Source organism: Fukomys damarensis, unplaced genomic scaffold, assembly GCF_012274545.1.
Source record: "Fukomys damarensis isolate Sample0158 unplaced genomic scaffold, DMR_v1.0_HiC HiC_scaffold_11, whole genome shotgun sequence".
Classification (NCBI taxonomy): Eukaryota; Metazoa; Chordata; class Mammalia; order Rodentia; family Bathyergidae; genus Fukomys; species Fukomys damarensis.
In genome coordinates, this window is record NW_022900923.1 from 48,272,416 (window position 1) to 48,292,947 (window position 20,532).

At 52.0% G+C, this 20,532-nt stretch overlaps 1 protein-coding gene and 1 long non-coding RNA gene across 2 annotated transcripts in view; both read right to left on the bottom strand.

The window, feature by feature from the left end:
- Positions 1-3,875, bottom strand: part of LOC117285607 — a 13,494-nt gene extending 9,619 nt beyond the window's left edge. Inside the window, exon 1 of the long non-coding RNA XR_004516696.1 lies at positions 3,446-3,875. This is a non-coding gene — a long non-coding RNA (uncharacterized LOC117285607). The remainder of the gene's footprint in view (positions 1-3,445) is intronic.
- Positions 3,876-6,192: 2,317 nt separating this feature from the next.
- Positions 6,193-18,755, bottom strand: Stum (stum, mechanosensory transduction mediator homolog). The gene is made up of 4 exons (XM_033761990.1): positions 18,728-18,755; positions 17,712-17,951; positions 12,123-12,131; positions 6,193-11,105 (listed from the first exon to the last, which is right to left on the bottom strand). The coding sequence occupies exons 1-4, from the start codon at positions 18,753-18,755 to the stop codon at positions 11,071-11,073; spliced, it is 312 nt and encodes a 103-aa protein (XP_033617881.1). The 3' UTR covers positions 6,193-11,070.
- Between the last annotated feature and the right edge of the window lie 1,777 nt (positions 18,756-20,532).

Sequence of the window (20,532 nt, forward strand, 5' to 3'; positions counted from 1 at the left end):
AAAAAAAAAAAAAAAAAAAAAAAGAACTAAATATATAAGGCGAAATACGTTCACAACTGAAAAAACTCATTCTTGTTAATAGGTCACTGGGAGGTGGTGGACCATTTAGGAGGTAGGAATTGGCTAGAGGAAGGTATGGTCATGGGGTTGCAGCCTGCCCTTGTGGAGACTGTGGGGCTCAGTCCCTTCCTCTCCTGTCCTGCTCCTGGCCGTGCAATGAGCGGTGCCGTTCTGCACACTACTGCAGTGACGTCGCCTGGCCACGGGCTCCCAGCCATCAGTCACGGACTGGACAGTCCAAAACTGCAAGCCAAAATATATCTTTTCTTCTTTATAAGTCACGGTCTCAGGTATTTTGCTATAGTGATAGAAAGCTGGCTAACAGATGTCAATTTTGAAAATGGATCTCATCAAGTGCTGTTTGACTAGAACAGACAAAACGAGTTTGAACAGCAGTGAGTGGACGCACGCCACCTGACTCCCTGATGCACCGCGAGGCTACATTTAGCGGAGTCGGTGTGGCACTGGTACAGGAGCACAAAGATAAGTCAATGATGTGAGCAAGAAAGCATTCGGGAGGAAATCTGCATACGTATGAAAGATTGATTTCAATAGAGATGTGAAAGTAATTCGGTGGAGGAAGGAAAAGTACTAGAACAATGGAATTCCAGACATAAAACAACAAAAACCTTGATTCCAACTTCACATCGTACATGAAAATTAATTCATGGAAGCCTATCTCACATCAACTTACATAAAACCCATGGCCACATTAAATAGTGTTTCTTGGGTCTTGTAACAGAGAGAGCAGAGCATGTTAAATCAGATGATTTCATTGAGATTGCAAGGCACTTCAGAAATCCTTGTCAAGCCACCAAAGTGTCAGCACCCTTTCCTAAGGCCTAGCTTTCCATCATCCTCAAAATGTTTACTCTCTTTCTGTCCAACTTCTGTAAGATCCATATGAAATTCAAGCCCCTAGACCTGTTGGCTCGGGCCTACTTACATGAGTTAAATAACCAGTACTTGCAACAGGCAGGAAGCCAAGGAAAACAAATTCCACTTCAGATTTTATGCAGAAGAATTCTTTGCATAAAATATTTTCCATTTTAGGCAGAAGGTGGGAGGTGGGAGGAGGGGCCAATATGCAGGTGTGCTTGATGTTAATTAGCAGCACACTGCTTTTAATTCTACCTTTCCTTGCAATTAACCGTGCCTGGCACAGGGCCGTGGTTAGCATAAGAAAAATGAAAATATTACAGGAGCTGGCTCTATGCAAGGGTAAGCTTCATGTCTGAGAAACCTGGCCCTCCCTTGAAACAACTTGGCCCTAAGCCCTGCGTTGGGAAGGTATAGAATCTTGGAGAATTCCCAAGAATTTGGAACTCTACCCTCTGGGCTGTTTCCAACAGGGCTAGGGAAGTGGAGGCTTAGACCCAGTTTCTTGATCTTTCCCCGACTCCTTATTAAGCAAACAGTGACTTCTCACAGGCCTACATCCCTGCACGTCAGAGCCTACCATCAGGTTGATGGGAAAGAGAGTGTTTGTGTGGAAAAGTCAGTCTTTATTGGAACTTCTTATATTAAGAAGAGGCTTAATGACATTGCTGTTCATGCATGCATCAACTTTTTTTCCTTTAAATAATGTTTTGCTTCATCATTTGAGGCAAGAGGGGACAGATAGAGATGAAAACTTGCAACATGAAAATGCCCTGCTCATTACTGGTCATGTGTAGAAGATGATTATCATGTGGCCCAGCCCAAGGTCCTGGTGTCCTGGTGGTGGGGTGGGTGGGTGTGTGTGTGTGTGTGTGTGTGTGTGTGTGTGGGTGTGTGGGTGTGTGTGTGTCTGGTGCTATAGTTTGGATCTGAAATGTCCTCTGATGGCATGGACATTGATGGGCCATGGCAGTATTGCAGGTAGTGGCATCTTTAGGAGACTGGGCCTAGTGGCAGGACGTCGGTCACCAGGACATGTCTTTGAAAGGACCTCAGCCCCTCTTCCTGTGTTTTTTGTGCCATAAGGTAAGCAGTCTCCTCTGTCACATGCTTCCTCCATGACATGCTGCCTCATTGCAGGCCCGATGACCAAGGCTAGCCAGTTGTGGATGAAAGCCTTGGAGATGACAAGGCAGCAGAAACCTTTCCTCTTGTTAAATTGACTTATTTCAGTCACTTGTTCCAGTCTGCAAAAGCCAACTGACACTCAGGCTAGGTCTGGTAGGTTGTGGCTATTGGCCTTGGGCAGGAAGGGGACAATGAGACAGTGAGTCAGAGGAGGCTTTGGGAAGCATGTACTTAGCTAGGAGTTTTTATTATTACTGGTGAGAGAACTTGGCCCCATTTATAGAAAGGGAGAGAGGGATGAGGCACCAGTGGCTCATGCCATTCCTCTGTGGTTGGCAAGGCTGAAACTGGCCTCGGACGATGAAATAAGATTCTCCCTCCACCTCCCTTCTGTGCCTCCTCTGCCTGTCAGCATAAGTAGCTTCAAACTACAGACTCTGTGCATTTCAGGAGTATATAAGCTTCAGGGGCAAGGAGCAAGATGCCCAGAAGACCTGATCACCCCATGTTGGCCCAAAGAAGGATGTGTTGTGAGGCCTGGCTGAGGCCACAGACCCACTGCTGCTGGGGTGTGGGGGCAGGTGGTCTAGGACTGGCAGTCCCCTCGTATCACATGGGTAGTGTTAGGGAACTGATCATGTTAAAGTATGCTGTGACGCCGCCAGCACAGGTTGCATTCTCCTGGTGCTTCTTGGCTCCTGAAATGACCTCATGCCCTTATCTTTAGTTTCCCTCCCACCGAAGCCACAGCGAGACAGAGAAGTTGAAACCTGTTTCTGCAGGGCTGATCCCATGAAAGACAACCTGGCCTGTGATAGGTTAAAAGTAGCCCACTCCTCATGAATAAGCAATAGCCCAGCCCAAAACCAATAAAAGGACCTTCCCTTCTTTATTCTCTTCTTCTTCTTCTGCCCCTTCTCCCTCTCTGCTCCCGCTCCCTGAATAAAGTCTCCTGTCAGACCTCTCAGTGTGTGCGGGGCCTAGCTGTTGAGCATCACAATTCCCTTACAGGTAGTGGAACAGGTGCTTCCCCTGGAGAGGGCCTTGGAGAGCAGTCAAGACCAGCCTTGTTTTCCTGGTGGTTGTGGGAGGGGAGGAGAGCTGGGCCCACACAGGCTGGAAGGGGCAGCAGGTTCAAAGCACCAACACTGATTTCTGGGCGCTAAAATTGATCCTACACAGCCTCAATGTTCCCACAGGATTATGGGTGTGCTTCGGGTACCTCCAGCAACCCACAGGCAGGGTGCATCCTCTGTCTGACTTCTGGGGCCCCACTCCAGGCCTGGCCTCTACTAATGATCCCCCTAGTTTTGGATGTTTCTTTCCTTATAGTTTTTGGTTCTTAGCGTTGCTTTTTGATGAAAATGTAAACACTCACCCTGTGCAGAGAGGCCACTGGCCCCCGGCTCCAAGCACAGCATACAGGTTTTCTCTTCCGACAGCTCAGCCCAGACTGCGGTCTCCTTTGGGGCCTGGACATAGTGTCCAGGGTGAAGGAGGTGCTCACTTAAGGCAGCCCATTTTCTGCTGCGGATGACACTTCCTGGCTGCTCTGACCTCCTGTGGCGGTCCAGCCATGACAACATGAAACAGCCCGAGTTGGGGTGTGAGGACTGAGAAAGGAAAGAACACTCAAGCCTGAGCGGAGACCAAGAGAAGTCGGCTTTACTTTACAGAAACAGCCCTTTTTAAAGGCCCACCAATAGGAAGCAGCAAGCAATTATCTTTATTCGGATTTCCTGACTCCTACACCTGAGTTCCTCCCATCGCAGGGTCAAAGAACAAACAAGCTTAACAAGCAGAGTCCTTGAAAAGGAACAAATGTTAACAAATGTTAATCAGGAACATCCTGACCACACATTGTGTCAATGCCTTAATTGTAGAGGAAGAAGTTATCTTTCAAATGTCCAATGCCAGTGGGCCATGAGTGGCCCCCACAACCTCCAGGCGATCTCCAGGACAGGGGACCCAGGATCAGCCGCACAGCTGTGCCTCACAGACACTGGGAAGTGGGTGCCCCCAGGCCACCCTGACCCGTGATCTGCCCTGGCCTCGAGAGTGCTGCCCTATGCGGGTGACCTGCCATTGTCTCCTCTTTCTTTGGGGGCCCTCCCCTCTCCCCCTCCTGCCAGCCAAGTGACCATCTCAGGAACTCTGGTTCGTATCAGCATTGGTTCACACAGGGTACTGTAACGAAGACTCAGACCGGAGCCTGAGCAGCAGACACTTCTCCCCACAGTTTGAAGGAAGCAGTCCCAGGCCAAGGAGTGAGCAGCGAGGCTCCTTCTGAGGCCGCCGTCCCCGGTGTGCAGGTGCCACCTTCTGTGCGCTGTGTCTCCGTCTCCTCTTCTGACGAGGACCTGGCCACACTGGAGTAGGGCCACGCTAGTGAGCTCGTTGCCTCTTCAAAGGGCCCATCTGCAGATGCAGGCACATTTGGAGGTGCCGGGGGTTAGGGCTCCAGTGTCTGGATGTAAAGAGGGTGTGCAGTTTTGCCTGTGGCACTCCCTGTGTGGAAGGGCCACTGTGGCCTGGCTGATGGCCATCTGCCCAGTGGCTAGAGACAAGCACCACCTGTGAGTCAGTGAGGGTCGGAGCTCTTCCCCAAGCTGAAGGCCCTTCTCCATTCTCTCCCACTTTCTGACTCAGCCTAATGGCAGCCCATGCTTCTCACTGGTGCATCCTCAAGTTCTTTTCTGAAAAAAAAAAATCCTTTTCAAGAACCTGTCTGGGCCAAAGTAAGGTCCTCATTCCTTCTCCTCCGTGGACCCTTGCTGAGGATTTGGCTTGGTGGCAGTGTCCTGGGCTCCTGGGTGTGGACGTGCTGCCACCTCTGCTCCCTGTCTCCACAGTAAGGGCCACCGAGCAGGAGCGGGTAGGTGTGAGAGCTCCTGTTCCACCCCTGGCTGAATACAAATGCACACACTCACCCTTTGCTCCAGTCCTTGGTCGCAGGCCAGGGGAACACCATGCTGCGCTATGAGTGAAGCTGGTTTTCTCCTCCGTCACCCTGCTGTCCCAGGCAATCCAGCCCATAGCAGGTGCTTAGGGTGCAATTCAAGGGCAGGGCTGTCTGAGCCTCTCCTTGCAGGGCTGACAACCTTCCAGACGGGTTCCAGGCAGTGTCTTTGTGGAAGTAGAGGGGGAAGAGACCCTGACTGAGAGTCCCCCTGACACATAAAGGAAGGGACATCAAGAATGGGATGAGATCACAATTATGGCTCTCCCATCAGCCAGTTGTGCATCTAGATAATTCACTTAGCCCTTCTCAGTCTGTGTCTGGTGTGTGAGGAGCAGGCGTGACGGGGACTCACCATCATGGTGCCAGGGTTGAAGGTGGTGCTGCAGACAAGTCCCCACTGGGCCTCAGCTGCTGCCCCTCATGCAGCAAGGTGCTGGGGAACACTGAGCTGCTGTCAGATACTCCCCAGGTGCCAGATGAGGCGAGGGGCTGGCTCATTCCAAGCAGAGCTCTTTAGCATGATTAAATTTCACCTTGTTAGATTGTCTTTGCCTGCCATGAGCTTTGGGGATTTTGATTTATTAATCTAATGTATTTATTTCCCCTCATCCACAAATTTAACAAGTTGTCTAGTTCTTCAACAATTACAAGTGAGGTGTTGGCTGGGTTGTGGATAATGCCCAGTGCGCCCTCCGTGGTCAGCCTTCCCTCACTGGAGTCGGCAGCTAGTTGTAAATTCTAAGGACTTTTACAGATTCTCATTTAGAAAGAAGATCTCAAATTATGTGCTACCAATATCAACCACAATTTCCATCAATCAGGAAAGAACACGGGCCCCAGCTGTGCTCCTGTTATGGCTGCATCTAGATGTCCCCCAAAGCCTCGTGCAGTCACAGATGGGGCCTTTTCAGAGGTGGCTGGATCTAGAGTGTGTGATTCTGGGATTGATTCATGGTGCAATGCAAGGCTCAAGGGCAGTAGGATTAAGGGTGTGAGTGCCGCCTGCCCTAAGTAGCCGGGATAAGATAGAAGGGACAGGAAGAACTGCAGTCATCCCTTGTTGCTTTGTTACCTTCTGTCTGCCATGAACTATTTCTCCTCTGCCCTGCCACCCTGCCTTATAGCCAATGAATTATGGACTGAAACCTCTCAAATGGAACTAAGTAAACCTTTCCTCCTTTAACTTTGGGTGTTGGGTATTTTGTCTTAGCAATGAAACATGTAACTAAGACAGCTCCCATCCTGACAGGTACACAGTCATGGTCATTAAGGGATCAGATGGCCATCGAGGAGTGACCTGTGACTGTCCTCTAGGAAAAGAAGACTTTGGAAAGGATCTGAGAGAGGATGAGGCAGCCCAGAGAGTGGACAGTGGGCAAAGATTGCAGATGGGGAGGGAGGTGCTTTGTTCCAGTCAGAGGTCTGTCTGACCGTGAAAACGAGAGGGTGGAGGGATCTCAAAACCACCAGTAAGGTCACGTGAATGTTTATTACATAGAAAACGGGGAAAGAAAGAAAAGATTTCCAGAGATAAAAAACCCACAGACTTGGAATGTTAAAGAGATGCATGCTTTATGTGTTTATAAGGGGAACGGGTGTGTATATATAAATATATACATGGAGATATGTACATGGGTTTTCTTTCTCATGACAGATGTGATGCTGCTGCTTGAGTAAAGGAATGTGAAGCTGGCAGGAGGCTGGAGAAACAGGAAGCCTGCTCGGGTCCTTGGGGCACGTGGAGACTCCTGAGCCATGTCCCGCTCATCCAGGCCTGAGGATGCCCGCCCCACTGTGCTGTGGCAGGCCCAGGCCCTGGCAGCAAGGTTTGGAACATCTGGAAGCTTCCTCAGGTCTCCAGCAGTATACATTTGTCTTTGGAATGGCCTGGAACGACCCTCTGGAGTAGCTCGGAGGCTCTGCATGGAACTGGGTTGAAGGAAGAGCCCGGGAGGCCACAGTGAGTATTGTCCAAGAACGATGGAGACTGACGGCAGCTAACTAAGCAGAAAGAGGAGACCCCACAGACCCAGCACAGCACCAGTCACTGCGGGTCACAGTGCAACACGGTCACGTGAGGATCCGCAGATACAAGAGCCCATTGTCTTGTTTTCACGCAGATTCTTTAAAACGGTGCCATGCACAGTGCCATGGGACTTCACTCATGGAAAGGGCCAGTCCTGGGTTCCCACAGGTGCTGTCACCCCTTCTCCTCTTCTGTTGCTGGGGCAAGGGGCAGCTCCCACAGACAGAATGAGGTCTCCGAAGAGAAGATTGTTGCAGCCCCCAGGGGACACCAGGAAAAGAATGCTGTCCCCTCATCTCCCTGCAGGCCCATTTCGTCCCCTCCCATAGAAGCCCACACGGAGGGACCTGGGCAATGAGGATAACCAGGACGGGCGAGGTGGGGGCACCAAACCCGGGGCTCCCAGGAGGAAGAGGTCCACTGGCCAGGGGCCCAGAGAGGAGGAAAATGTGTGTGTCTGGCTGGGGAGTAAAGGGCCCCCCTGAAGAGGAGGCATGGGCTGCTGGGAGAAGTGTCCAATGCCGAGTCTCCAGGTGGAGCTGTCCCGTTCGCTCAGTAGTCAGGGGGCTGTGTGTGTGTGTGTGCACATACGCGCACCTCTGCCCACTTAGGTACAACTGTGGCAGTCACTGGGGAGCCCAGATTAGCCTGGGTGGTTGGCATTTTGGTAAATCCAGGAAGGGAAAGCTGGGGATTTAACTCAGTGGTGCTGCCGCCTGCCTCACAAGCTCAAGGACCTGAGTTCGATCCCAGGTACAAAAAAGAAAATCAAGAAAGGGAGATGAGATGGAGAACTGAGGTCCCATTGCTAATCCAAATGCAAAGACTTCAGGACGTGCACCAGGCTCAGGACACACGCAAACTGGATTTTCCACCCTCGGACAGCATCAGGAGCAGACTGGGATGTTAGAGGCCCTGGGCTGCACGTTTCCAGACCTTCAAGGCATGAGGCAGCCCTGTGCAAGGGAAGACAGTGTGCTAGACACTGCACCTCCAACCTCTAGCTGGAGAGTTTACACTCACATCTGCATCTCCCACGTTATCCGTCACATTATCCAACATTCCCAGCTTTCTGGGCCAATAGCACTAACATAAAAAGCGATGAGAGCCAGTGGGGCCTGCGATGGCCTAGGAGCCAGCAGGGGCTTGAGGAGGCCCGAATGCCCCGCAGGCAGTGGCCTGCATGGCAGGAACCCTTGAGCTGGGGAAGCGGGACTTGTTCTTTGGGTTAGGAGTCCTTCCCTTTTTGAGTGCAACCAGGGCTTACCCAGGGTAGGGCCAGCAGTGTGTCAGGCTGAGGCAGCACAGCAAGCCCAGGGGTACCACCTGCCCCTGCTGCTCCTACACCCGGCCATCCCAACCTGAGGTGCTCAACAGCCTCCAGGACACCCCAGCTGCCAGGGGCTTCAGCCTTAATGTCAGGTCCCACTCTGGCCACAGTGTCCCTGTTAGGCCCAGAAGTGTCTCACTCACTGTGGCTCCCAAAGCCAGGCCAAACCTGCCACACACCGACCCACGGGAGGCTGGGAGGGGAAGGTGCCCTGCCCCTTCTTGCACTGTCACCTTGTGCTGGCCATGAGCAAAAGAGGCAGGGCCCCCCTCTGTCACCAGGGCCGCACGCCAGCCAAGCACCTGCCGCTGGCCTGCTCTTCAGTTGGATGCTGTTTCACGTATGAACTGGGCCTTCTGATGGTCCAGGTGGCCGTTGTTGCCCCCTTCTACCAAGGACAATGCAGAGACTACAGTGCATCTCAGTGGGCTGATATTCTGAGCTGGCCACATCCACAGCCACCATCCCAGACCCACGGCTCAACAGCAGGCTCGGGATGGGGCCTCCTGGCTCCCTGGAGAGGGCCCCCCCTTGAGTTTGCGTGCAGCCCTCTGGTGGTGGTGGGGAGGCGGCCTCCTAAGCACACACACCCTGTATTAAGCCATCCCACATGGGGACACATGGTGACACCTGCCACTCCAGAAAATCCCACCCGTGTCTGGATTGTGTCACTAAACATGCGACATACATTGCTGTCTCTTCTCTACTCCCTCAGCAGCCACCTCCAGCCCAGCCAGGAGAATAAGATCTGCCTCTCTCTGAGGGGGCAGCCCCTTCAGAGACTTGTCATTCAGAGTTGGGGGGCAGGTGTGGGCAGAGGCTGAAGAGGGGGCGGCTGGAGCCAGTTCATGTGATTCTCTGTGGCTGCGCCCTCTGACTTGGCTTCCTTGAGAGCAGCCTTGCCTGCCAAAGATGTGTACACGGCCAAAGGCTCAGGTTCTCAGGGTGGAGCCAAATCTGAGCTCAGGCCTCGAGACACTGAGCGTCCTGAAGCCTGGCCGGGTGGGGGTCATGAAGAAGGGGGCAGGGAGAGGTTGTGACACTGATCAGGGTCAGAATGTACAGCCCACCCAGGCTGCGAAGAAGGGAGGACCAACAAGGAAGACCAGAGGGTCAGAAAACTCGGGCTGGGGGGTGGGAGCGTATCAAGGGGTATGGGGGGGGCAAGCAGCTTGCCCCAGTCAGGGCTAGAGTGAGCCAGAGGCTGGAAGGGATTCTCCAGAGGCCAGGAATCTGTCCAGTTTGCATTCCCTGGCAGGACCGTGATTGTCATGCCCAGTGCAGGGCAGGTCGGCTGGACCCCCAAGGGAGGTGCTTCTCACTTTCCCCCGTCTAGCCACGGAGAAGACAGCCAGATCCCTCTGCTGGCTGAGGCTTGACAGACAAGAGGTGCCCCTGTGGAGGGTCACGCCCGACGGTCAGCGCCTTCTTCATGAGAAGAGTGACGAGAAGGAGTCGTGGACATTCATCTGGTCACTGTAACTGGGGATCCCCCTTCTCGTCCCTGCAGATCGGTGTCTGACCACAGTAACGGGTACACCTTCTGTTGGCTTCTACCTCTGCCGGGGACCTAACTTTGCAACAACTGCTTTCAGAGGACCTCTAAAAGGGCCTGGTCGTCCCTGGCACCTGGAGGACCCCATACAGCACCAGCAATCTCCCCTCCAATGATCCCATTTGGAGGTAGGATTTTCAGATTGCAGTTCTGGAGCCACAGAAGCCATCCAATGGCCACTCTTCCCATGACTTATTTAGTGGAGAGATCGGACCTGAACAAATGAGGTTATTTACAGTTCTCATTGATCCCAGTGGACTGGACTCTTCACATGTTTCCCGGCAGGAGTGTTCACATGCTTGCCAGCATGCAGGGTGGCCCAGACTGCTAGGAGGCTGTCAGGAAACGTGTGGGAAATGGACCGTGTCATCTTTCTCAGATCTGAAAGTTCTGCATTCAGAGACTCATGTGGCTCCAAGGATTTCAGAAAAAGGCATAAGTACCAGAAGGCACACTGAGCCCTCTGAAGAAGGTTGCCCACTGTGCCCACTCACACCTCAGTCTACACCTGAACAGCTGGCAGTTCTGGCTGTTCTGCCCAAGGGGTGGAGTCGCTGCCCAGAGAAACACAGTCAAGACCTATCCAGCTGCCACAGCCAGGCTCACCCTGGGCCAGCTGAGCACGAGGCCCTCTCCTCAATGGGCAGGCATCTGGCCACCCTCACTCCCACCCTGCACTGCCCTGGAAGACCGCAGAGTAAACTCTAGGGATAACAGGGCTTTGAAGCCAGGCTGGGGACTGAGGAAGTGCTCTGTCACCCTCACGTGGCCTATAGAGGCCCTGCCCAGTAGTTCTGGGTGCCTTGCAGTGGTCAGTGAGCTTTGCCAGGAAAGATGAGCCCACATAGTACCCCAGCCTGTCTCTATGCCAACACTCCCGTCTCCCCCTGGCTCCCTGACACTGGGTGCCTACACTGCTTTCCAGAGCAGGAGGGAAAGCCGGCAGCCCCTCAGTCTGCTAGGCAAAGCAGATGTGATTTCAAAATAAATAATGTATTTTTAAATATAATCCCCTTCCACCCCAAATCCAGGAAATAGCAGAAGAGAGCATGTAAAGGTCCTTGGGCCCAGAGCTGCCTGGCAAAGCCTTCACGGGGCTGCTCTGGGCTTCCCCGGCAGGTCCCATGGGCTCACAGTTGCTGTGGGATGCCCTGCTCCTTGTACCCTGTGAGGAAGAGGAAGAAGAGAGATGGTCAGACACTTGCTTCTTTAAGATTTCTCTGGGAGGCGCCCCCAGCCAGAATGTGCTCTAGACTTTACTCATATTCCAGTATACGTGACATACCAGGCACAACTTTTCCTAAGGCCTTTGACTTTTTAATGGGAAATAAAGCTCGTGAATCAAGAATGGTGGACTTTTGGATTTACTGGGAATATGAGAGGTATTTAGGGTGGAGCCTGGAATGCTATTGACCTGCTCTTGGAAGCAGATTCATTCCTCACACCAGCCTGGTATGATACTGGAATGCAGAGCTTGGGGAGAAAGTTCAGGTGAGTGTCCCCACCTGATGGGCATGGACACAGGTTGGGGGAAAGGAGGAAGGAAGGCAGCAGAGAGCACACAAAAGGAAGCAGCTGGCTGCAAGGCTGGGACAAGGAGAGGGGCGGGAGCATCTGAGTCTTGAAAATATTGCAGATAATCACGAGACTTTCCAAGCTTTTTAAAATTATTATTTTGTGACGCCAGAGATCAAACCTCGGGCCTCAAGTGTGCTAAGTAACTGCTGTACCACCGTGTGACGTCTAGGAAGTCTTAAATGCAGCTGATATGAAGGACTTTCTGCTAACATATTTGAGTGAATCACATGGCTGAGATTACAGGAGTGGACTCTGCAGACCATCGTCCCCATCACCCAGCTAACTTAGCCAGAAAACGAGCTTCCCAGACCTGACGGGCTTTTCCTCTTTGTGTGGCAGATCACTCAGCAGGCATGGGCGCTGATAACCCAGCTCACGGGTAGGGAGCCGAGGGGAATCAGTGAAACAAGAGTGGCCGTGAGCGGGGAACTGGCGTGGACACTCGGGGATTCCTTATGCCCAGCACTCTCCCTCCATCCCTTTAAACACTTTCCAAAACAAAAAGCTAAAAATACAAGCCTGCCGATCAACTGAAGGCAGGGTGAGGATGAGCCTGGAGGCGGGGGAGGTCACAGGGCTGTCACCAGATTGTCCCCAGACTCACCTTGGGAAACTGCAGCAATACAGGGATGTGAGGCAGCAGGGTGAGGAGCAGAGGGAAAGAGAAAACAGTTTGAAAACAGAAGCCACACCCACCTGGCGGCTCACCTCCCACCCGCCGCTTTCCACCCTCTGCCTTGAGATGCATTCTGCACGGATCTGTGGAGGGGCTGGATGAAGCAGCCTGCCCGGTCCCAGCCTGCACTGCCTGGGCTGTGGGGCTACAGCAGCCACATAGAAAGCCTAATCCTTCTGATGGCAAACATTCTCGCAGATGCCGTGGATCAACTGGATGTGACTGCTGAAGGCCGGCGCTGAGGAAAAGCAGGAGGGCCCCATGGAGATGGTCCTGACTGATCCTCAGTGTCTGCCGTGGGTATGGCAGCAGGAAGAGCCCACTGTAGACCTGCCGAGTATTTATTCAGACCCAACCAGGACAGGCCGTCGCTGGTCATTTGTTATTACCGATATAACTAGAGCAGCACACTTTTAAGTTCTTGGCTTTAACTTGAGCTTCCTTCTTTATTTCTCTGGTTCCCCTCTTAGGAGTTTTCTTGATGCTGTACTTTCTGGAGACATCCTGGAGATTCCATATGAAAGATCACCCTGTATTGTTACGACTGAAAAGTTTCCTTTTATAGGGAGGGTCTGAGGGAGCCAGAAAGAATAGCCCCTAGCCAGCTGTCTACTAGGACAAGAGTAAACTGTGGTTATGCCCTCCACAGGCCACCTCAAACACATACTCCATCATCCCCCAGGGGCAAGCATTGACTCTGTGGGTATGGGGGAAAATGAGTCTGCTCAGACCAGAAGGTGAGTAAAAGTAGGCTCAGGCTGCTTTTCTTCTGTCACTCCCCAGAAATCACTCTCAAAGTTTCGACACAAAGACAGCATGTGCAGGACCACTGTACACACCCCCAAGGAGCCGACAGACCCCAGAAGAGACTTGGGCTGGGCCGGGAGTGGCCAGGCTGGGGCCGGAGGATCTTGTAGTGCATATCTGAGGCCCTTAAGGCCCACACACCGCCAAGGAGTGACTTCCCAGCCAGGTCAGTGGCCTGGATGATGAAAGGTGAGGGGTGACTGAAGTCCCTATTCTCAGGGTCTCGCTGCCTCATCCAGGGCTGAGGAGGGGACTCTTCAAGTTATTACGAAGGTCTAGACCTCCTGGTTCCTGGGGACTGAGGGTAACCAAAGACCAGCATAGATGGTCATGGGCCCCTATTTATGATGGTTTGACTTGTATTTTGGGCTAACAGTGGGTTTAGTGAAGTATCAGATGCATCTTTGACAACATAGTTCCCACTGGTGATGGTTCCTTGGGACACAATTCCACAGTAAGCTGAGGAGATCGGGTACCAGAAAGGTCTGGGGGTCTACTCAGCATCCACTGAAACTGTGCTGTGGCCCAGGCCTACTCCAGTTCCCCAAAGAGCTTCCTTACACCCGTGATTTGGACCCTGAATGTCCCTGAAGGTCCATGGGTCGTAGACTTGGGAAGTGGGGGCCTGGTGGAGCTCATCACAGTTACCGGAGATGTGCCCTTGAAGGGGACTATGGAGCCCTAGTGTCTTCCTCTCTCTCCTTTCCCTCCCAGCCTGGGTTAAGTGGCTTCTTGTTCTGCCATGTGTACTCTCCATGGTGTCCTTCCTCACCACAGGCCCAAGCAACAAGGCCAGATGATCGTGGACTGAACTCTCCAAAACTGTGAGCAAAAATAAACCTTTCTGCTTTATAAGTTGACCTCAGCATTTGTTACAGCACTGGAAAGTTAACACACTATAAAATCCCACTACCCGGCCAGAACCTTAGTTTGATGAACAGATAAGCCAGTCAGAGAAACACATGGGATCCAAAGACAGGGCCTTCTAAGGGCAAATGTGCTGTCACCATCTGATTGGGAGCAGAGTCGGGGCTGCAGACTGTCCCACAGGCCCCTAGGAAGTGCTGTAATTCCCTCTGGAAAATCATCGAGTTGCTTTCCTACCAGCAGTGCTCTATACTCCTCTCCAAATTGGAATGGCCCCTGAGCACAGGCGAGTTAACACAGGGGGACTTGAGAGCCTGCCTTGGTCTCTGCCTGCTCTGCCAGGTAGATGTCCTAATCCCCTCTCTGAGGGGCAGCCCCAGTCCCAGGACAGCCTTCCCTGAAAGAAAGGAGTTTCTCGGAAAAAATGGAAATAAAGTGCTTGTAAATGGGGAGGGGAGGAGGGGGTGAAGGGAGGGCAGGGACAAGGTGAAAAAATGAGAATCAAGACCTATTATGTAAAGGTACAGAATCCCAATGATGAATGTAACTGTATTGTCTACCTAGATTGTACCAATAAACTCAATAGAAAAGAAAAAAAAAAAAAGGAGTTTCTTCACTGCCTCTTCCACTCCTGGCTTCCTCTGGCTACACGACATCTGCCTGGGTGGCTCTAACTCCGGGCCTCCATTTTCCCCTAACCTCCGCTCCAGTCCCACCTGTCTGCCAGCACTGCTGGCTTTCCCTCAGGCTCTGCATCTTCTTCATTTCTGCCCCAACTTATGTGTGCCCACTGAAAACTCCACTGCAGTCTAGATCATTCTAGAGCCCCGGAACCCTCCTGTCTCTACTGCCTTTACCTGTCATGGCCTTCCTCGGGCACTGGCAATCCTCCAGTAAGAGTCTGCTGGCTGTAAGACCCAGTGGGGAGTGTGGATGGGGTGGGGTGGAGAGAAGGGCAGAGGGCCTGAGTTGTGGCCCGGCTGTCACCTGTACAGCCCAACAGACAGCCCGACGGGGTGAGAACTGCGCAGTGTACAGGAAGACCTGTCTGTGTTGCTTAAAACAGCTGGCATCTGATTCCAGACTTTGCTCAGTTATTTAAAAATGATAATCAAGCCATTAGTAAACCTGATTTTGCAACTTTATGCCTTCTACAGAACAGTTTTGCATCTGAATTAAGTTTGAATTAAAAGACAATGAAGAGGACAACCCACTTTCCAGACGCCCTTCTGTCTCTCTTAGAAGCTTTCTTTCTCTCAATAAATTTTTCCTACTCTTAACTTCCATTGCTTGTAGAATTCATTCTTTGATTTTAAGGAACACAAACTCACGTTTTAGATACCTACTAGGTTTGGGAGTTACATCGCTTCCCCTATATCATTTTGAAGTCTTCTACCGAGAGTACTGGTTGAAGGAACTAAAAAGCTGTGGTTTAAATCTCCTGGTGGCATCTGCTGTCTACCATGGACTGTTGCCCCTCTGCCACCTGATTGTGGACTAACCCTCTAGGAACTGCAAGCCAAACAGACCTTTCCCCCCTTTACCTTTGGATGTCAGATATTTGTCTCAGCAATGAGAGGAAAGTAACCAAGACAAAATTTGGTACCAGAGAATGGGGTTGTTGCTATGACATTATGTGACCATATAGCTGAAGAGCGTTGGATCTGGCTTGTGGGCAGGGGATGGGCAAAGGTTCGGAGATGTTGGCCGAAGAAGCAGAGCTGGAACTCCTAAGGCTGCTCTGAATGGGAGATTCTGGTCAGAGCTCAGCAGACCAGAGAGCTGGAAAAGGCCAGGCCCAGGAGGTTCCTGCTGGGAAGAAGGACTGCCCTGGCTGCTGGACTCAAAACAGTGTGTGTTATGCCTTGGCAGAAAGTTTGTCTGCATTTTGCCCAAGTCCAGAGACTTTGCCTGAGGCTGAGATTAAGGGCAGTGAACTAATTAATCTCAAAGAAGACATTTCAAGGCAATCTAATGGTGAGGGCTACTGTTGGGAGCTTTTAGCCAGATCTATGTTGAGAATCAAGAGCAAAGAGCCCAGCAGAATTATTTAAAACATTTTGAGTTTGGCCAGAAAGGCAGCTCCAGTAAAGCTGTGGATCTTGATTACTGAGAAGAAACAGAATAGAAAAGATGGCCTGAGGGCATCATAAGAAGCAGCAGGACTCTACCCTTTGTAACTTCAAAATTGCAAAAGTGAAAGACTTTCCATTGAGAAGAAAGCCCTGGAACACCATGTTACAGAACGACAGCAGCCTAGGGAAGTTGTTGCAGAATGATGGCTTAGGGAAGTTTTTCCTGGTACTTTGGTTCATAGGCACCGGACCCCTACAGCCCAGAGAGAAGGAAGCCTGGCTACTGCTCCAGGCGGGCGGCAGACCTTGGTGTCATCCACGGGGCGCTGGTTTCAGGCACATGCAGTATGCGAGAGTTGTAGGGCCAGGAAGGCTTCCACCCAGATTTCAGAAAGCGTGGGAGGCCGGGCAGTGCCCGTGAGAGGGCCGTGCGTGAAGCTAAAGGTACAGTGGAAACCCCAGAAGCTTAGAGAAGGCAGCAGCATGGATCATCCGAGGAAAGCTGCAAGCAGGGAGCAGAACTGGCCCAAGAGAGAAGCCATGGGAGCTGCAACCATCTGCAGAGCCACCCAAGCCCTTTGGAGTTTATAACGGGCCACCGATGGCCCTGGATGATGAACATGGAGCTGTGGGATTCACTACTGGACTTTGGTCTTGCTCTGGCCCCATTCCTTACCTCCCCCTGTCTGGAGTGGAAATGGTCACCTTGTGCCACTGAACGTTGGAAGTGTTTAACCTCGTCTTCATTTCTACAGGGACTTGCAGCTAAAAGTTTACCTTAAGTCTCAGAGAAGACTTTAGTCTTGGACGTTTCAGCCATGCTGAAACTGTTAGGATTTTGGCAACTCTTGGAGATGAACTAAATGTCTTTTGCGTAAAGGGATATGCATGAGTCTTTGGAGGGCCAGGGTTGGAATGTTATGACTTGTGTTTAGATGTCCTGTCAAAGCCTCGGGCAAATAAGGTGGGACTGTCTTTTTCACAGGTGGCTGAATCTGGAATGTGTAACACTGGGATTAAGGGCCCATGATTACTAAACCACTACACCGAGTGACTGCTTTGGCACCACCCAAATCCCAGTAGTCTGGATTGGATAAAAGGGTGAGAAAGACTGTTAAGATCTCTTGTTGCTTTGCTGTCTTCTGCCACCACGAGCTGCTGTCCCTCTGCAATTCTGCCTGGGAGCCAACTGATTATGGACTGCAACTTCACGAAATGTAAGTCAAATAAACCTTTCCCCCTTTAAAAAAATAAAATAAAATAAATCTCTTGGTTTGCTAACAATAAAAAAAAAAAAAAAAAGACAATGAAGATCCACTCAAAACAAATGAGGACTAGTAAGGCTTTAGCACTAAGGAGTAAAGAGCTCAGTGTAACCAGAGGGGAATTACACAGCTCTAGCCATAAAAGCTCAGCTCCAGGTTTCCAGTGTGCAAATCTGCCATGTGGCCTTGTCTTTTCTGGAAACTGCAGGCTGGGGACACCATAGTGGGCTAGGGGCTGTGCTCACACAGGCTGCCCCAGGGCTACTGGGCTTGGAGCCCGGGCTGTTTCCTTGACATGGTGACTATGTGTCTTGGCTGGACAGGGGCCCTGCCTCTCTCAGGCCTGTGTCTGCCATGCACTCAAAACTCCCTGCAGCATCCGGGTCGGGTATGGAGAGGAGGACCCTGGTGAGTCCTCAGGGAGCCACGAAGGCCTCCGCCTCCACCCTTGCACCCAGCCGGGCCTTGGCCCACCGAGAGGGGCAGCGTTGACAGGTACTCACTGGCAAGGATGACCATGTCCATGCCCCAGAAGATGCTCATGATCCAGCCCACCATGACGATGGCCGTGAGGATCTGGATGAGGGCTGCAGCGATGTTCAGCCAGAAGACACAGCACACGTGCCTGTCAGGAAGGTCCGTGCGAGCCCCACACAGCACAGTGAAGGCCGAGACGAAGGTCCCTGTGAGAGACCAGGCTGTCAGCCTCAGAGAGCACAGAGACAAAGGCGAACAAAAGCACCCTGCAGGCCACCCCCCAAGAGCTTGAAGAGCAGCAATGCCAACACCCTGCCCTCAGAGCAGCCGTCATGGCTCAGATGTCAACCTGCGTCTTGTCATCCCCACACTGGGGAGGGCAGGGGCCACATGGAGGGGTGAGGCCCAGCAGTCCTGGAGCCTTTGGGGGACACAGAAGTCATATGATAAGCAGTCCCTGGGGTGGAGGAATGGCAGGGCAGCCCCCAGGCAACAGTGGGAGGGCAACGGTGTGCAGCGAAGGTGCCCAGGACCTGCAAGTGCAGAACAGGCAGCGGTCACCGCCGCAGTGACGTGGAGATGATGTCAGGTGAGGCAGAAGCAGGCATGGATTTGCACACCCAGGGACAACAGCCGAGGCCTGGGGCCAGCAGTGCGGAGGAGGCACAGACTGGATGTGCCCTTTAGAATGCTCCTTCAGGGGTTCCTAGGCTGCAGCAGGAGACAGGGATCCTAAGTCCTACCGGGCATCTGCTGGGTGCCGAGCAGTGTGGGTGTGCTTAGCCCTGCGTGTGACAACACTGTGTTCACTGAGTGGCCTGAGCCCACCCAGGAAAGCAGCTGGTATCGTCCCTACTTGCCCCAGCTTCCAGTGGCTGCTAGGACCAAGTACCCCAGACAGTGGCTTAAGCAACACACATTTTTTCCTTTTACAATCCTACAAGTCAGAAGAGTTTGGAATGCAGCCACCGGGGTGGCTCCAGCCGGAGGCTCTGGGCAGAACCTATTTCCTTGCCCGTCTGACCTGTCCCTAGGTACCCACATTCCTTGTCCACAGCTCCCACCTCCATTGTCAGAGGCCGCTGCACCTTCTCTCTGAACCCTGCTTCTGGATTCTGACCCTCCTGCTTCCCTCCGTTAGGCCCCACCTAAGCAAGCCCTGGCCCTGGGAATAAGGTTGCTCAGGAGGATGTGGGAGCCATGGAGGCCAGGTCAGTCCAGTCACCAGCGAAGCCTCTGTGTTTCCGCACAGAGCTGGGCAGCCCTTCGGGAGTCACAGGAGCCAAGCTGCACCCCCTTCCTCACAAGACACAGTCCCACAGGCAGCACAAGGTGTCTCCTGGGCCATCTCTTTTCTGGGGGATGGGCTGAGGAGTCTCTGTAAACTCTCCTGGGGAGTTCACGTAGTGAGCAAACCCTCCTCCTGCTCACCTGGCAGGGGAGCATGGTGCTAGGCTCAAGGCAGGTTTGCAGAAGAGAGGTGAAATCACCCAGAGGGCGCTGCGGAGGCAGTGGGGTGATGGAAGAGTTGACTGGGGAGTGACTGGGGCCATTTGTGGAGGCTCCAAATGCCTGGATAAACCTACAGGAAACAGGGCTTGCACAGAGTTCTGAGCAGGAAAGTGATGCAATGGTAGATAATTTAAAAAAAAAATTAACATTAAGCAATTTACGACAACTAATCTGTTGATAGGATGTTGGTGGATTTATATTATCTGAGATGCAAAAGACAAATGGAGGAGAAGCAGCCCCTGAGAGATGGCAGGGACATGGACTCGGGCTCTGGTGGTGGACACAGGGACTTGGGGATCATCGGGAAGCATGTGCCACCACCCTTTGCTTCTGCTAGCACATCATGCATGTGGAAAAGGTGATGGGCATACATGGACACTATTACAGAGGAGAACACTGTAGAAGTAGAAGAAATGGAAGAAGAGGAAGAAGAGTATGTGGGGGAAATGTTAGGTAACTTTCCCATTTAGCACACACCTGCGGTGTGATCGGCACATGCTACCCTCTACCTATATTGCTGTTCCTTCTTCAAACTCCTGGAGGTGGCTCTCACTGTGCCCATTTTATGTCAGGGACACCAAGACTGGGGGAGACCAAACGACTTGCCACATAGCAGAGCCCATCTGTCTATACCAGACTAGGTTGCTGCATCCTTACATTAAAAAATAAGGGAAAGCCTTCATCCTTAATGGTTTTCAAATACCCTCAAACTGCTCCACTTCACCCTGCCCCATCGGCTTACTCATGAAGGTCCTAAAACAGATGGTGCTGGGATTCCTCCAGCAGTGTCCTGAGATCCTGTGACTGTCTCTTTGTAGCTGTGTCCTTACCAGGAATAGGAACCATGTTCTTCCGTGTAGCGGAACTGTATTAATGAGCTCTTTTGTAGGCTGAGAACAGCTACATCGTAGCATGTCATGTGGTTCAGTTCATACATACGGCATGGAAAGTTCTGAGTATATGGAAACTGTCACTGAACTCAGACTCTTCAAATTAAAAGGCATCTGTCCATGTCCTGTCGAAAATGGACTCTCGTCAGAATTGCCGAAGTGGTTAGGGCCAACAGGGCCTCTCTGTGCATCCACCTGCTGCTGCAGGGAGGGGAGGCTGGTGAGCCCAGAGCTCTGCAGACCTCAGGGCCTGAAGGATGACAGGCCTTAGTTTAGCAAGGCTCCAAGTTTTATGGGGTAAAGATGAGCTGGCCATATTCATTTCAAAAAGGAAATGGCTCAGCATGGGCGTGGTATGGAGGGCCTCTGGCCACTAAACTCCCTTTTACCCATGCTGACATGCTTTTGACAACACTAAGATGTGTACCAAAGGATAAACCCACAT

Bases quoted from the DNA above. Each gene is read 5' to 3' on its own strand.
- Stum (XM_033761990.1), bottom strand. From the start codon at position 18,755: ATGGAGGTGGGAGCTGTGGACAAGGAAT. The intron at 17,952-18,727 runs GTGGGTACCTAG...GGTGGCCTGCAG, and splicing joins GGGAGCTGTGGACAAGGAAT to GGTGCTTTTGTTCGCCTTTG.